This window comes from Anoplophora glabripennis, unplaced genomic scaffold (genome assembly GCF_000390285.2).
Source record: "Anoplophora glabripennis isolate ALB-LARVAE unplaced genomic scaffold, Agla_2.0 scaffold569, whole genome shotgun sequence".
Taxonomy (NCBI): Eukaryota; Metazoa; Arthropoda; class Insecta; order Coleoptera; family Cerambycidae; genus Anoplophora; species Anoplophora glabripennis.
This window is the reverse complement of record NW_019416666.1, coordinates 271,910-289,908: the sequence shown is the minus strand read 5'-3', so window position 1 is coordinate 289,908 and position 17,999 is coordinate 271,910. Positions and strand designations below refer to the sequence as shown.

Here is a 17,999-nt window from a genome sequence, read left to right as displayed (position 1 = left end):
CTTTTTAGGTTGCCAATTTCCAGCATTTAAAGCACGGTCTGAGGCGATAAGTTATATTGTTTGTGCTGTACTGTACACAAACGTATTGCTATCCAAAATTTTTGCTGGGATTACACAGCTAATGTTGTCAGTAAAATCGACGCTTTGTTTCGTTTTGGATTAAAACGCCGTAAATGATAATCCATAATACATTGTTTCACTTTCAATAAATAATCGATTAAGTAGTTCTGCCACTGACTATCGATAAGTAGTGTTTTTTTACGTTATGTTATTATTGTATTTCTAATCCTTGAAAATTAACATTAAATTATCTGATCATATACAGGTCTAACTCCAGTCCTGGATTCCAATATATAAACGTGTCACGTAAAGACCAGATTGCAGTGCTATTGGAAACTTCATTTTACGAAGTGAGTATTTATTCTGAATTAAGAGTCTTACTAAACTCATTAGCATTATTGTTTCAGGAAAGATGAAGTTCCTTTTGGCCCTTCTCGCTTTGGCTGTAAGCCTTTCTGTGGCTGAAAAACTCAGATTCGACAATTTCAGAGTCTACAGACTGATTCCTAACGATGAGGAGACCCTCAACATCCTTAAACAATTCGAGGATACAGAAGAACTTTCTGAATACAATTTTTGGAGTCCTCCCCTCAAAGTAGGTGGAGAAGTAGATCTTATGGTACCTCCTTATCGGTTTGACGAGATAGAAAATATGGCGAAAAGCAGAGGGATGAATGCTAGTGTATTCATAGAGGACGTACAAGAACTCATCGACAATGAAGGTCTCAGATCGCAATCTAGAGCTGGAAGCTTCGGTTGGACTAGCTATCACACTCTTGCAGAGGTAAAAATCAAAATTTAAGCATCGAACATATCTTATATTTAAAATTTTGAAGAATAATTTTTATGAACAAATTACAGTCTTAGACAAACGTTCTTGAGATGTAGGGTGATAATATTAATTCCCTATAGTAGTGGAAAATATATTTTTTATATATTTATAGATAATGTCGATTGAATTATTAGTACATATGTGTCATGGTATTACTTTCCCAGTAATAACTAGGCATAGAAATTAAGGGATATTAAAAAAAATCTCAAAATTTTAGGTGATTTTGAAAGAGCTGTAACTTGGAGGGAAATGGTAGTCGAGAGATTAAAAATAAGGAAATTGAAGCTTCAAGTTTCTAGTTATCTGGAGTTTAAAAGCAGTTTTGAGTAGTTATAAGAAAATCAACAAAAAAAATATATATTTTTGCTTTTCTTTAAAAAGGACTATGGACTTAATTTTTTTTTTTTTGGTAATATCACCATAAAGCTCTTTTAGATAATTTAATTCTCTTCAATTTGAGCTATTCCGGAGCCTTGTCCGATTATTGGTCGCTGAGTTATCGTCAATCAAAGCAAAAAAATAATGTTTGACTTTGGCAAAAAGTTATTCGTGAAATAATGGTCGTACAGAAAATCCAACCAGGGTTTTGAAAGCTGCAAAGTATTCTTTACAAGTCATAATTATTGGGTTTTGATAGAAAAAAATTTTCGAATGAAAATGTTGGTTAGAAAAAACGTAAAAAATTGCATAATTAGAGATATATGAATAATTTGGCATCACTGCAAATAATGAATAAACTAATCATACTGACCTCAAAGTGTCCTAAAGAAACCCTGATAATTTCAAAACGTTGCGATTTTTTTTCTTAGTGTCCGGAATGTTTAAATTTGTCGTTTTTGCTGAAAATCAATGTAATAAGTAATTTTTCACGTTTTAATTTTTTTTTAATTAAAAATGTTTTTTTAGCAATAATCCATATGTTTTTCATCAAAAAACGTTCAGTATTCTAAAAAATATATATAAAAAAAGTTCAAAAATTCTTTTCTTCAAATGTTTTTTTTAACATATCCACAAGCTTCACAAACGTCAAAAAAATTTTGGTTGATTTAACGTTGCAGATCACAATATAATACATATTGCGTATTGTCGCTTCTGTTCCTGATCAACGATTTTAAGCGGTCTCGCATATTAATGCACCGCCTCCGCCTACGCCTCGTTGCATAGTTCCTTGCCAAGTTTGTAAAAGAGCCTGGGTCAATTGATGGTGATTTTGTAATTGCGGATAGTCTCGTCGTCATTTACGCCCGAATATATCTTAAACATGCCTAATGGGATTCAAGTCGGGACGCATAGGTGGGTGGTTGAGAGTTACCACGTTGATGGCGCGTAGAAAATTTTTCGTACGTTTTGCGGTACGAAGACAAGCATACGCGATATTAAATTTTGGTCTGCAACGTCAAATCAACCAATTTTTTTTACGTTTGTGCAGCCTGTGGTTATGTTAAAAAAATTTTAGAAAAACAATGTTTTTGAATTTTTTTTTAGAATAATGAACGTTTTTTGGTGAAGAAAATATGTATTATAGCTAAAAAAACATTTTTAACTTACAAAAATTAATAAAAAGTGAAACATTACTTATTATTTTGATTTTTACCAAATACGACAAATTTTCAACATTCTGGGCACTAAGAAAAAAAATTGAAATAGTCCAAATTGAAGAGAATTAAATTAGCTAAAAGAACTTTATGGTGAAATTATCAAAAACATTTTTTGAAGTCCATGGTTTTTTTTAAAGAAAAGCAAAAATTTGCAATTTTTTTTTTTTGATTTTCTTATGATTACTCAAAAACTGCTGAATGTAAGAAATTTTAAACTCCAGATCCGAAAACTACAGTAGGATCGTATTCGATGCAAAGTAGAGCACAAAATTGTGGGTCTTTGATTAAAGGAAAATCGTGTCATAATTTTTAGGAGGCGTAAAATGGATCACTTTTTTTACATTCAAATTTAACATGAAATTGAATGTAAAATCTGAAATACCGCTGCATACGCGTGTTCTGGTAGTAGCTTTAGTCGCCCGGGTGCATCGAGTGTATGTCGGTTATACGTCTAATACTAACCTGTCGAGCTTGGTCGTAAATCAGAGATTGTTTCCAAAAAACAAGTAAACAACAGTGGAGTGTATAGAGGTGAAATGTGCAATTCAAAAAATAAATTGGATTTATAATAAATTACATTTAAAATAAATAGTTTATGAAAGGCGCGAACTGATCCCTTCATCCCTTCATAATGCATAAAGGAATTATTCAATTTCTAAACCCCTTAAAATCGTACTGCACTGGATCCCTTCACAGGCAATGATTTATTACTTTGCATCGAATATAATCCTATTATAGACACTTGAAGCTTCAATTTTCTTTTTTTTATTCTCTCTACGATCATTTCCCTCCAAATTACTGCTCTGAAAATCACCCAAAATTTTGTAATTTTTTTAATATGCCTTAATTTTTGTGCCTAGTGGAACACAAAACAAAAAAATTGGTCTGTTCCTTATTGCTATGTTTTCGGACCTATACTGAATACAAATCTGAGGTCAGTTTGGCATCAGCATCCACGATTTTCGAGAAAATGCCCTCCAAATCCTCAAAAGATTTTTGGTTATTCGTTATTATGAATATGATTAAGGATTGTAATCTTGTGGGAGCAGCCCCATATCTAGAAACGAAAATGAATACGAAAGTGGTAATAAGCATGTTTCAGTTCCAATCACACAGTGAATAAAACTGAAAGGAAGTACAAAGCACAAATGGCAAATTTGGGGAGTTTTCAAAATCATTACCATTATCTTGGGACAGAAATCTAAAATTACTAAGCGTCCTTGTTTTCTGTATATAATCGATAGTAGCGATCAACCTAACCGAGGATTTCTGAATCCAGTATACGGACCAGCTACTTCCACGACATTACAATCCTTAATCATATCCACAAATAACCCATTTTTTTGAGGATTTGGGAGCATATCCTTTAAAATGGTGGGTGCTGGCGTCAAATTGATTTCAGATTCGTGTTCAGCGGATCCGACAACATGTCAGACTGAGGTGTGCGATCAATAGAACAGGGCACTCCTTTGTTCTGTGCGCCTATGATTACTGACAAAGTACAAACGAGATCATCACACAACTAACTTATAATTTTCAGTACAACAACTTTCTCAGATCCTTAGCCACAAGGTTCCCTAATACTGTAACACTTCTTCGAGGTGGCGTTTCCCATGAAGGACGTGAAATTCTTGGAGTTAAAGTATCCTTCAGTCCCGCCAACCAAAATAATGCCGTCTTTTTGGAATCATTAATACACGCAAGAGAATGGTAATGTCTTTTCGTAATTCTATCAGAGAGATCTAAAACTGATTTTATGATATTATTGTGAGAATTTTATATTTCCAGGATTGCTGGCGCAGTCAACACTTATATTCTAAATGAAATCGTGACAAGTACCGACCCTGCTTTCCGTAGATTTGCTGAGAGGTACGATTGGTACGTTTTCCCCGTTTTCAACCCCGATGGATTTTCATTCTCCCACACCAATGTAAGTTAACAAAAATAAATACTATGTATCTATTTTATAGTTAAGGTACGTGGCGAAACAAAAAATTTGAACACAAATGTTTTCGAAACAACGTCAATTCTTATACAGTGTGTTTTTAAATAAAGTAGCAAAAATGGTACCAGTGAATGTAGAGCCAAAAATAAGAGGATTGAAGTAAAAATACCTTATATGAAAGTTGCATACCTGAGGCGATATACTCTCTTAAAGGAGAGGATTAAAATTCACATTTTAATTTTTTTCTTTAACGTGAGGAATGCTAGAGACACGAAACTTGGTATGAGCATTCTACTAATAAAGAGACAACTTTTCAATATTTGTTCGATTATTGGCATATTTTATAAAAGAGTGAAACAGTCAACCCCATTGCAATATTTTATTAGAAATTTTTTATATGAGGCAAATTATTTAAAAATATCTATTAGGAAGACTGATTTATTGCGCAACTTTTTTACCTCTTGTAATTTTTCGATAAAAACGATAGTTTTCTAGTAAAAAAATTAGATGCGTCATCGTTCACTAAAGGTGTAATTGCGAAAATTTGTAAAAATAAAGTAGGCGGATGTCATAACAAATAAATTGTTATTTATCATATTAATAAATTGACACTTTCTGTCAACCAATAATTAGTACCAATTGATTAATTTATTATCAGAATCATTATGGCAAATAATATTTATACCAATGACGAATATGTCGATATGCTCCAAGTGTTTTTCGAATCCAGAAAAAATAGTAACGCTGCAGTAAGATTATACCACCAAAGATATCCAAACCGACCGATTCCTCATAGACAAACATTAGCCTCGGTGGAAAGAAGGCTTCGCGAAACTGGTAAAATTCAGCCTTATCATGGGGATGCCGGAAGAAGGCGTAATGTCCGAACTGTTGAAACTGAGGAAGCTATACTGGAACATCTAGAACAAGACTGTGGTACAAGCACAAGACAAGTGTCCAGGCAACTGCAAGTTTCTCACAGTCTTGTGTGGAATGTAGCTCATGAAAATCTTTTGTACCCTTTTTACCATCAACCCGTGCAAGAATTGAATGACCCTGATTTACCTAACCGCGTGGATTTTTGTCAATGGTACATTAATATTTCCAGGCATGACTTAAATTTCCAAATGAATATATTTTTCACCGATGAAGCAAATTTTCCTAGAGTAGGTGCAATAACCTTCATAATGTTCATTCATGGTCGGGAGAAAATACTCATGAAATATTTGTTTCAAGAGATGTCAACATAATTTCAGTTTAAACGTTTGGAAGGGAATTGTAGGAAATACTCTAGTAGGTTCTTTTATTCTTCCACACATGCTTGGAGCGGCCGAGTAACTTCGATTTTTGAACGAAAATCTTCCAACATTACCTGAGGATGTACCCCTCGTTATACGTCAGGTGATGTGGTATATGCACGATGGGGCGCCTGCACATAGTATACTTAGAGAACCGTTAGAGAATGGTTAAATTTAAATTACCCGAATCGCTGGATTGGTCGTGGTCGTGATGCCCCTGTTTGTTGGCCTGCACGTTCACCTGACCTAACCCCTATGGATTTCTTTTGTGGGGACACATAAAAGTATTGTTTATGCCACTCCAGTTGCCTCTACGCTTAAGAATATTTCAGGTAGCAGATGAATTTCGCAATAACCAAGAACTGTTTGTGCGAGTGCGTTATAACTTCAACAGACGTATTAGGTTATGCTTGCAGCAAAATGGAAATTATTTCGAGAATATTCTTTAAATTTAATTTTGCATTTCTTGTTTTTCGTTTGTATTAAATTTTATTTCAGATAAATAACTTTACATAATACATGTCCCATAGTCATAAGTTATCAAACATTTTTCATTAATTAAAAGCAAATTATTCTTAATGTTATTATTAAATTACTAGCTTATTGACAGAAAGTGTCAATTTATTAATATGATAAGTAACAATTCATTTGTTATGATATCCGGCTACTTTATTTTTACAAATTTTCCGCAATTACCCCTTTAGTGAACGATGACGCATCTAATTTTTTTACTATAAAACTATCGGTTTTATAGAAAAATTACAAGAGGTAAAAAAGTTGCACAATAAATCGGTCTTCCCAATAAATATATTTAAATAAATTTTCGTCATATAAAAAATTTCTTATAAAATATTGCAATGGGGTTGACTGTTACACTCCTTTATAAAATACGCCAATGATCGAACAAATATTGAAAAGTTGTCTCTTTATTAGTAGGATGCTCATACCAAGTTTCGTGCCTCTAGCATTCCTCATGTTAAAGAAAAAAATTAAAATGTGAATTTCAATCCCCTCCTTTAAGAGGGTATATCGCTTCAAGAGTGCAACTCTCATATAAGGTATTTTTATTTCAATCTTCTTATTTTTGGCTCTACATTCACTGGTATCATTTTTGCTACTTCATTTAAAAATACCCTGTATAATTTTTTTTTTCAGAACCGCATGTGGCGTAAAACTAGGGTGCCATATACATTATGCTTCGGTGCCGATCCAAACCGTAACTGGGCGTATTTCTGGAACAGTGGCGGTGCCAGTGCCTTGCCATGCGCGGAAACTTACCGTGGCCCAAGGGCTTTCTCAGAACCCAGCACCAGATCTTTGTCTGAATTCATTTCCAGCATCGGTCACAGACTTGTAGCATACATCAGCTTCCACTCGTTCTCCCAGATGCTGCTTATCCCTTACGGACACACCAGGGCGCATTTGGATAATTACGATTTGACAGTGCGTAATAGAAAGTTGCCATTTGTCAACTGCAATTTTGATTTAACCTTTGTTTCAGCGCGCAATCGGACTCAGAGCAGCTGCATCTCTGGCTAGGCGTTATGGAACGCAATATGTCGTTGGGAATATTGCCGAAACTATTTGTAAGTTTCTTCATTGAAGTATTGTTGTACATTTGCAGAATTTGAAAATTAATAATAGTAAGAGAAAAAATCATTTCTCTTGTGATAGCGGATGGTAGGTTGTAATGAGTGTTTATTAGGAACTGGTTAAATCTAATGAGATGAAGCAATAATTATGCAGGTTCTGTATGAAAAATGAAAGCTTGTTTTTACATATTTATTTACTAGATTTGTTAAAAAAAATTAGTAAAATCTTCCATTTTCAGTTTTTCTAATAGTAAAATTTAATTGTCAACAAAATGTTGTACGTTATAAAATCCCAGCTCATCATAAAGTGTTAAAATACTAGACCAGGCGGGATCTGTTTTGGTGTAGATGTTTTATATAGCTAATTAGCGCTAGTATCGCTAATTATTGCTTTAATGGCTCCAAAATGATATAACAAAACTTAATTTCACTATGAGCGCCCTTCAAAACATGTGCTAAACTTATTATTAAACAAATAGTGAAAAAATTGGAATAAAATTCCATTTTTTTTCTCTTTTTTCAACACATTTCAAAAACTATTCAATTTAGAGAAAAATTGAAGAGGAAAAAAATTCGTAATTAAATTTTACACATGATATACCTATTTTCAAATAAAAAAAGTACAACATATTTATTGCAAGTATAGCAAAAACAACAAAAAAGTGAAAGAAAGAAGAAATTACAATATTTTTTGCGATTTTTTTAAAAGTACTTATATTATAGGTAGAATCTTCATATTTGGCCAAAAAAATCTTTTTGATATAATAAAACAACACACCAATTTTCGTTAAAATCGGTCCAATAGTTTTCGAGTAATAATTTTGCAATACAGATTTTTGAAAAAAAATTAAATTTGTGCAAATTTAACTGAGCCTAAATTAAGACTTCTAGATACTTGAAAATTTTATCACATAAAAAAGGGCACTCAAACTTTAAAATGTGTCCAGAAAAATTGAAATCGCGAGCTGAAAAGTCCAAATATCGCATTTTCAAATGCGAATTATTGTTAATTATTGACCTATTAACGTATTGATAAATTACTACTTTTTAATTTGCTTTACTTTTTTCGTACTTTTCTATATTCTATTAATGAATATTACTCAAATTTATATAGTTTTTATCCGTACATTGTATTCAATTTGTTTAAACGTTCAAAATTTGTTCAAACAATAATTACATAAATACATTTTTAAAATCGAATTAGAAAAAAAAGCATTATACTACATTTTTATTGAATATAAATTAATTTCAAGTGTTTATATGCATTTTTAAAAATTAAACAATAATTTAATCAGTTAATAATTTCATTTTACTTTAAATATAAAAAGTTTTATGAAGTTAAGAAATTCTATATAAATTATTATTTAGTAGTAATTTTAGCAGTAATTTCGGAAGTTTCATCAGCATCAGCACTTGACAAAATATTGGTAATATCTAATTAGTTTTATATATGATTAATAAACATATTTAAAAATATCACATCATATTACGTACATCCTAAGTTATAATTATATATAAAATTTGTTTACCTTAACGTTCAATAACGGGCTTAACACTTAAATTATTCTTAACATGAAAATTTACGACGTGCGCACTAGTTCTTATATCGTACACTACGGTGCTGCCATCTTAGCGGTTTGAGTTCAAACTCTAGGAAGATAAAGAAGGGATCTGTAATTAACTTGTGATAGAGTTTTATAGGCCAGTGTTTTCTAATTTCGGAATTATAGTAATTGCGACAATTTACCCCTGCGACAACAAGCCCCGGTGTCCCCTACTTTTAAAAAAATCGCAAAAATATTGTAATTTTTTCTCTTTTTTTTGTTTTTGCTATATTTGCAATAATTATGTTGTATTTTTTTATTTGAAAATAGGCATATCATGTGTAAAATTTAATTACGAATATTTTTTTCCTCTTCAATTTTTCTCTAAAATGAATAGTTTTGAACTGTGTTGGAAAAAAGAGAAAATAAAATGGATATTTTTCAAATTTTTTTACTATTTGTTAATAATAAGTTTACGCATATCTTTAACACACGTTTTGAAGCGCGCGCATAGTGAAATTATGTTTTGTTATATTATTTTAGTCATTAAAGCAAAAATTAACAGATCCCGCCTGATCTATACATACATTATTTATTCTAAAGATAGTAAATAAACAAAGGTTTAAAAAAATTAAAATATTAGTTAAATTTACCTTTCTGAACATTTTTTTCTGAAACATATGCTTGTATTGTTGTATACATTAGGTACTTAAGGTTTAAATACATGATATTGTTGTAGATATTGCTAGTGGAGGAAGTATGGACTGGGTAAAAGGTACATTCGGGACTCCAATTGCATACACTTATGAGCTCCGTGACCGAGGCAGTTTTGGTTTTCTCCTTCCTGCTGCGCAGATTATTCCTTCTGCGTTAGAAACATTGGATTCTTTGGTGACCATCCTCGATGAATACGAAAGAAGTAAACAATAAATAAGCTTACCTGTAATTAAGTTTATTAATAAAGAGGTTTTGCAACATTATTTTTACGAATATAACTTTCCTAGTTTGAAAGTTAGTTGATTAATTCCATTCCACGCCCAATGAAATATTTCGAGAAATACCTACTCTGTTAGAGATACTAAGATGATAGATGGTATGTTTCCTTCTACGCGTTCTTTTTTTTGCAATAAGTACAGCATCTATTTATATATTTGGACTAAAAATTTTATTAACGAAATACGTTTATATACAGGGTGTTCCAGAATAACGTGTACAACGGAAGACCACAGGTTCGTGAACTCAAAATAGGCAGATTTAGGCTAATTCACCTATATCCCAAATCGCTTCGTTTGGCCGCTAGCTTCAAAGTTAGTGAAAATTTTTTGAATTTTGTAAATAACACGAATACCTGTTAATCCATTTTGGTAATTTTTGGGGTGTGAACTTTTGTTTTCGATCTACACATTTTGGTATTATACAGAGTGTTTTTTACAACCTACAACTCCTACAAAACTGACGTGTGTTGATAATATCCGTTCATAACTTTTTCCTCTTTCAGGCAATAATGACAACTATTTTTAATTTGATAGGTGATGCCATTTGGAAGTTTTTGAAACTTTTGTAGAATTTTGATTAAATGAGCTGTTTGTGTACAAACTGTAATTTCAGTTTGATGTTTAAGTCATTGTACCCAACATTTCTTAATGAGTGTTTACTACGATAAGATATACCACATGTTACTTCATTTTTCGGTATGCATACATACTCGTATATGACGAATTAGAGTTATTTACAACGTACCTAATTTTATTGCGACAATTAGTATAGTAAAAACAATCAAATATAATAAAAAAATGCTGGAGATAAAAGTAACAACATTCTATTATGGAAATTGAACTCTTACTCTTTTAGCGTAGATTTGATACAGTTTATTAGAACTTATCTGACTGATCCTATAAATTGTGTGAAATTTAATAGTGCAGAATCTGAAACTTTTGTGTCAACTTCCGGTGTGCCTCAAGGGTCCATATTGTGACCACTGCTTTTTATCTTATTTATAAATGACATTTCTGATTATATAAACCATGCAAAGTTTTACTCTATGCAGATGACTTGAAGATTTACCTTAATGGGATGATGTTACAACATGTTGGGATGATGTTGCAAAATTGCAAAGTGATGTCACAGCTGTTTCTGAGTTTTGTAAAGATAACGACCTAGCTTTAAATGAGGCAAAATGTAAACTGGTATTATATACACGGAAGAAATCTATATTGGGAGTATATATGGTGAATGGTGTTGAGATAGAGCCTCTAAATAGAATCAGGGACGTAGGTGTAATTTTTAGCAAAAAATTTACATTTAATGAGCATATTATAAGTTTAACAGCTGAATGTTACAGGAAGCTCGGTTTTGTTCTTAGGACTAGCTAAGAGTTTAAATCTAACACAGTTATAAGGCTATTCAATACATTTGTAAGATCAAAACTGGAGTATTGCAGTGTGATTTGGAACCCACAAGCTACCAGTAACAAGGACACAATAGAGAAAATACAGAAGAAGCTTTTGAGGTCAATATATGTTAAAGAGTATGGAGTGTACCCGTTCATTCAATTTGGATATGCCTTCACAACTTTTCTTCAGTGTTAAATGTGGAATAGTCCAAGAGAATTAAGCACAAAACCTTCGAGATATGGCTGTATATGATTGACGTAACTTGGATATTAGTAAAAATCGGTCGAAAATAATATATACAATGAAATTATAAGGTTGCGCCAAGAAAAAAAGTTGTGCTATTTGCAGAAAAAATTAAAAACTGCAAAAATACTCAAAAATGATGTTTTTTTCTAACATTTTCCAACATAACTTCTTAAATATGCAGTTTACAGAAAAAACTATTACTGGTGAAATTGTTTGTTATTAAATTTGCTACAAGATAGAATTGTTTTGATACCTGTGCATATCATATTTTTGTTGCTAAATAGTCAAAACTACGTAAGAAAGTGATGAAAATCGAGGTAATTTGGAAGCGTCAAACTGGCAGGCAAGAAATTGTCCAATTCTACTATAAATGTAGATGTAAGTACTTTAAACGATTATAAAACGAAATTGCAAAACCCGATCCAAATCGGTCTGATAGTATTGGTATGAGACAATTTGTTACTAAATTTCAGCGCGAAGTGTCGTTATTTTTTTTTACGTGAGTGCTTGGGTTAAAGTTAGGCATTTTAATTGGCGCTGATTTTTTTACACATACTTAGACCCCGTAACAATCATTTAGAATCGTTGGAATATCAATTTTCTTTATCTGAATAATTTTTGGAGCGAATTTAATAGTTAGAAAAATTTTGACTTTATAAACAAATACTTTTGTGAAGCGGTTTTGCGGGTTGGAAAATATACCAAAGTACTAAAAAACAGTTCTCGGAAAGACGCTTAACTTGAAAAAAAGAACGTTCAAATCGGTCCTATAAGTTCCGAGATATAGAGTGTCAAAGTTAACAAGCGCTTGCTGCAAAACTATGTATAATGTAACAACAATAAAAATTGAATTTGGTAGGTTTTTTCAAGAACTTTCCGTATGTGTTTTTATAAATATGATCGCATGTGTGCTTTTTTTATGAAAATTCTATGAATATTGTCAAGCCGACCATTTGTGCCGCAAAACCGAGGGGAGGGGATGAATTATAGAAATTGAAATCGCGCGTTCTAAAAAAAAGCGCGCGCGCTTCGGCGTTCAATATCTCGGCTTCTATGGCTCCGATTTTGATGATTTTTTTTTAATCGATAAAGCAAAATGAGAGGAATTCAATTATCAAGATTATTATAAAGCCCTTTTCTGTCTATTACGACTACTTAAAATTTCTCACATTTGTTATACTGTATATTCATGTAAATAGTAATATCGATGGTAGGATATAGGAACATAATCCACTGTTAAAAGGTATTAGTTTTAATAATTGGTAATAATGTTTAAATAAAATCTTGAAATTTTTATTTAATATGTAATTTATTTATTGTATGCATAGAATATAGAAAAAGATATAGATACAAATAATTATTTATTTATGTTTATAAAACGTGTTTATTATATTTTCATTATCATCGTATTATTAAAGTTTTTCACTTTTTTACAACATCATTGCTATTTTCAGTTATAATATCAGCATTTGAATAAGTACCGTTTTCCATTTTTTTCAAATCAGTGTTTAACTAATTGTAAGTAGGTACCACTGTCAGATTAACAGCAAATAATGACTTATGGTTGGCTATGGTTGGTTAATGTGATTTTTTAAATTTGCTAGCAATTTCATAGCCATCCTCGCAAGAAATTTTATTTATCATTTTATTTATCACAAAAACCATCAAAACAGAAAAATTAAAAGATAAGTATATGGAGATGTAATATACAGGGTTGGAAAGTCCCCATGGTTCATCGGCCGTTACGTGAGAGCGATAAAGAAAGTCATAAAAATCCGTGCGATAGAGAAAGATGGCTATAATGAAGGCGTCTAATAGTCACCGCCCATTTCGCCCTTCCACAAATAAGAAGTGGATCTTATTTGTTAGAGATGAATATAGGGAAGCTTTATAAAATTCCCCTAAAATTACGCGTAGAATCCAAATATGCAAAAATATATTATAATAAGCAAATAGGTGGCGACTACCGGTATAACCGGAAGTACTACAACAATGGCATTGTTTTATTTAAACTATTTTTAAATAACACCTCCAAAAACACCAGCTCCCAAATTTTCAAAATTCAAATCGAAGTAGTCTCCGAAATATTCTATTCAGCCGTCACCGTATGACAGATTGTAGAAGAAAATTTTGAGAGCGAAAACAGCAACTATGCTGTAAAAAAGCGGAATACTTTAATAATGCAATGATACGTTTTAAAAATATCAAATAAATACATTACATATTAAATAAAATTTTCAAGCTTTTAAACATTATTACGAATTATTACTACTAATAACTATTAACAATGGACTACGTATTATCTACCATCGATATTATTTACATGAATATACAGCAACAATGAAATGTGTGAAATTTTAAGTAGTCGTAATTGGCTGATAGGGCTTTATAATATTTTAATGAAATCTTGATAATTGAATTCCTCTCATTATGATATATTGATTTAAAAAAAATCATCAAAATCGGAGCCGTAGAAGCCGAGATATTGAACGCCGAAGAGGGCACGCTCGTTTTGAACGCGCAATTTCAATTTCTATCATTCGTCCCCTCCCCCCGGTTTTGCGGCTCAAATGGTCGGCTTGGCGATATTCATTGAATTTTCATAAAAAAGGCACACGTGTGATAATATTTATAAAAGCACATACGAAAAGTTCTTAAAAAACCTACCAAATTTATATTTTGTTGTTGTTACATTATGCATAGTTTTGCAGCTAACGCTTGTTGACTTTGACACTCGATATCTCGGAACTTTTAGGACCGATTTGAACGTTCTTTTTTTCAAGTTAAGCGTCTTTCCGAGAACTGTTTTTTAGTACTTTGGTATATTTTCCAACCCGCAAAACCGCTTCACGAAAGTAATTGTTTATAAAGTCAAAATTTTTCTAACTTTTAAATTCGCTCCAAAAATTATTCAAAAAAAGAAAATTGATATTCTAACGATTCTATATGATTGTTAAGGGGTCCAAGTAAGTGTAAAAAAATTAGCGCAGATTAAAATGTCTAACTTTAACCCCAGCACTCACGTAAAAAAATAACGACATTTCGCGCTGAAATTTAGTAACAAATTGTCTTTTACCAATACTATGAAACCGATTTGGATCGGGTTTTGGAATTTCGTTTTATAATCGTTTAAAGTACTTACATCTACATTTATAGTAGAATTGGACAATTTCTTGCCTGTCAGTTTGACACTTCCAAATTACCTCGATTTTCATCAATTTCTTACGTCGTTTTGGCTATTTAGCAACAAAAATATGATATGCGCAGGTATCAAAACAATTCTATCTTATAGCAAATTTCATAACAAACAATTTTACCAGTAATAGTTTTTTCTGTAAACTGCATATTTAAGAAGTTATGTTGGAAAATGTTAGAAAAAACACGTCATTTTTGAGTATTTTTGCAGTTTTTAATTTTTTCTGCAAATAGCACAACTTTTTTTCTTGGCGCAACCTTATATTTTCATTGTATATATTATTTTCGACCGATTTTTACTAATATCTAAGTTACGTCAAGCAACAGCCATGTCAATGTGTAATTCTCCTGGACTAGAAGCATACACTGTTGTTTTCAGAATGCCCCAAAGATAATAGTCGCAAGGTGTTAAGTTTGGTGAACGTACAGGCTAGTTAATAGGAGCATTATCCCTTCCACCGATCCATCGACGAGGAAATCTTTGGTTCAGATACTGCCGGAGATTTGGTGGAGGTCCATCATGCATGAACCACTTGTTAGCTCTGAGTAATAACGGCACACCTTCCAATAACTCGGGTAGGGTTTTGCAAAAATGATAAATAACATTCCCCATTCAGTTTATTGGGTAGAATAACAGGGTCAATAATAATGCTATCAATGCGTTGTATTTGATTGTTTTTTCTAATTTTTTGAATAAAATTAGACACATTGAAAATAACGAAAAATCAAGTAACAGGTGGTATATCTTATGGTCGTAAACACTCATTAAGAATTGTCAGGCACAATGATTTAAAGATCAGACTGAAATTACAGTCAACCCACAAAATTAGTGCCTAATAGCACTTTGTTAGGTATTGTAATATGGGTAGCAAGATAATGTAGACATTCAAAAATATATTATTAAAAATTAGAAGATATTACAAGAGCAAAAAATTTTTGATGAGAAGTCAAAGTTAGATTCTTACGACAAATTTAGAAACTTGATAAATGTTATTTTATTTGGGTAGGACAGTATTCAATACCAAGTCATTTTCGACTAGCTGAATAAGGTGGAGTATCCAAAATCTATTATATGCCAATGTTTCAGCATGCCATCGATTGATATTAGTTTTATTTATGTATATCTACTTTTAAATAAGCGTTTTGCATTCAGTTCAAACTGAGTTATGTCAAAGTTTTGTTTGAGACATTTTATGTCCCCACTTAAAGTGAAACGATATGAAACAGGGCCAGCAGAATTCGACACATTCAGGTTTATTACAATTCTTGAAAAGATAGAAAGAAGCATTAGATGTCATGGACTCGATTTCGTAATATGTAACTTTTTGATTTAATATGCTAAATAACATTTGAAAGGAAATTTTACGCTAAATCGAAAAATGCTTGTTACGTTAAAAAAAATAATAAATGAATTAATATAAGTGAAAATTTTTTACACAAAAACTAAATTGTTTATAAGCGGACGATAAGACAGTTGTCAGACAAATCAAATCATTTGATAGATTTATAGCTAATTTATCGGATTGTGTTTGTGGAATTTTTTTATTTATATTATGCAAGTGATAAGTATACAAGTGGTGAGATGCTGTTTTTTAATGTTTACGAGTTATAAAACCTACATAATTCGCGATTAAAATCTATGGATTTAAAGAATAAAATGGTCTTTGTCATAGTTATGCCTATAGTGTGTAATACTTACATATACTTCTTCTTCTTCTTTCCTAGTGGTTGGTTCTGATAAGTCCCATGGCTTTGCGGCCTTGTTAGGCCTATTGTGCGTCCCACTACTTAGTCCTATTCAGAAAGTAGTTTTGGCCTTTCAACAAAGTCCAAAAGCTTCCTTGCTGACACTTCTCTCAGCTCCTTGGGTTCCAAATAGGGTATTCCCAAGAGTGTCATTTTACTACGAGCAAATCCCGGGTACTGGCCTAGGATATGCTGAGAAGTTTCATCCACCTAGTCACACCCTCGGCAGACCGGACTGTCTACAAGCTTTAGCTTATGTAGATGGATGTGTCCTGAAGTGAAAGTATCCCGTTACAGCTTATTTGCTCTTTCCTTCGAGCTCCTTAGAATGGCTATGTCCTGGCCTTGATGTCCAGTATCTACTGTGTTCTATTTCAGTCCATTTGCCCAGAGCCTGCCTGACCACACTGGGAGATTCGCAGAATGGCTCCGGACCAATGAACTCCTTCATAGCAAGTTCATCGGCTTTCTCGTTCCCACAAATGCTTTTATGTCCTGGCACCTAATACAGTCTAACTGTATTATATGGTGGCCAGTTCAATCAGCATTTGTAAACAATCTCACACAAGGTTTGAGCTTATCGTGTGTGTACCTAAAGCTTTAATTGCAGCTTGACTGGGTCAGGGAATATATGCGGCTGCCCGGAAAGGTCATGTAAAAATGAAGGGGTGTACAGGGGAGCTCAAAATAGTTGTAGTACTTCATAATTTTTTTTCTTATCGGGCTTCATTGTGGAGTTATTCGTCTTCAAAGAAAGAAGTTCAAGAAACAAATTCCAATTATAATTTCTAAGCCCAATTAAATAAGCTTTAAACTTATGTGTCCGTTAATGCTTCATATAATTTACACAGTCAGTCCGTGTCGTTTGAGATTCTTGAGAACAGATTTTTCAAGAGGAAGTTTTTTGCCTTGATGAATCACATGAAATCATTATATCCCACTATTATGGTTTAAATCCGATCTATCTTGGTACCGACACTTCATAACATATTGTTGAAATCTCTCCCTACTCCTCACTGTAGTCAACCAAATTTTCTGGGAAATAATCCAAACGAGAATGTAAAAAATATAATTTGAAATTCACTAAGCAGCCTAGGTTTTTAAAGCTTACTACGAAATCCTACACTATTTTTTATAGTTTGACTATTTTAATTTCCTAGAAAATTTTCGAATAGTTCCTTAAAACATAAAAACATAACATACATCCTGCTTCCTCCTTTTCATTTATTCTACTATCAAAAATGTGATCCTTTAACATCTTACAGATCTGAGGTCCATCAGAAATCTCTTCCTGCAATATTGCATCACTTAAATTGGAGAACTGATCTCCAATATACTTAAAGAATTGACCATCTTTGGTCAGAGCTTTTTTCCATTGTTTCGTGAATTCCAATTTGATGTGCTGAGGTGGAATAAGGCTTTTTATGAATCGACTGGCTCATGTTTTATATTCTAAAATCCAGCATCGAAGGCTTAATGTAGTGATTTTTTCGATCCCAACTATCGCATTCGCATAAAAAACAAGGAGTTTTTGTGAATACCGATTTTTG

General features: G+C 32.3%; 1 protein-coding gene across 1 annotated transcript; it reads left to right on the top strand.

The window, feature by feature from the left end:
• Positions 1–314: 314 nt before the first annotated feature.
• Positions 315–9,849, top strand: LOC108912310 (zinc carboxypeptidase-like). Its single transcript, XM_018717519.1, has 7 exons — positions 315–410; positions 468–844; positions 4,031–4,200; positions 4,279–4,420; positions 6,889–7,176; positions 7,235–7,319; positions 9,609–9,849. Exons 2-7 carry the CDS (start codon positions 473–475, stop codon positions 9,797–9,799), a joined length of 1,248 nt encoding a protein of 415 aa, XP_018573035.1. The 5' UTR covers positions 315–410; positions 468–472; the 3' UTR covers positions 9,800–9,849.
• The last annotated feature ends 8,150 nt before the right edge of the window (positions 9,850–17,999 follow it).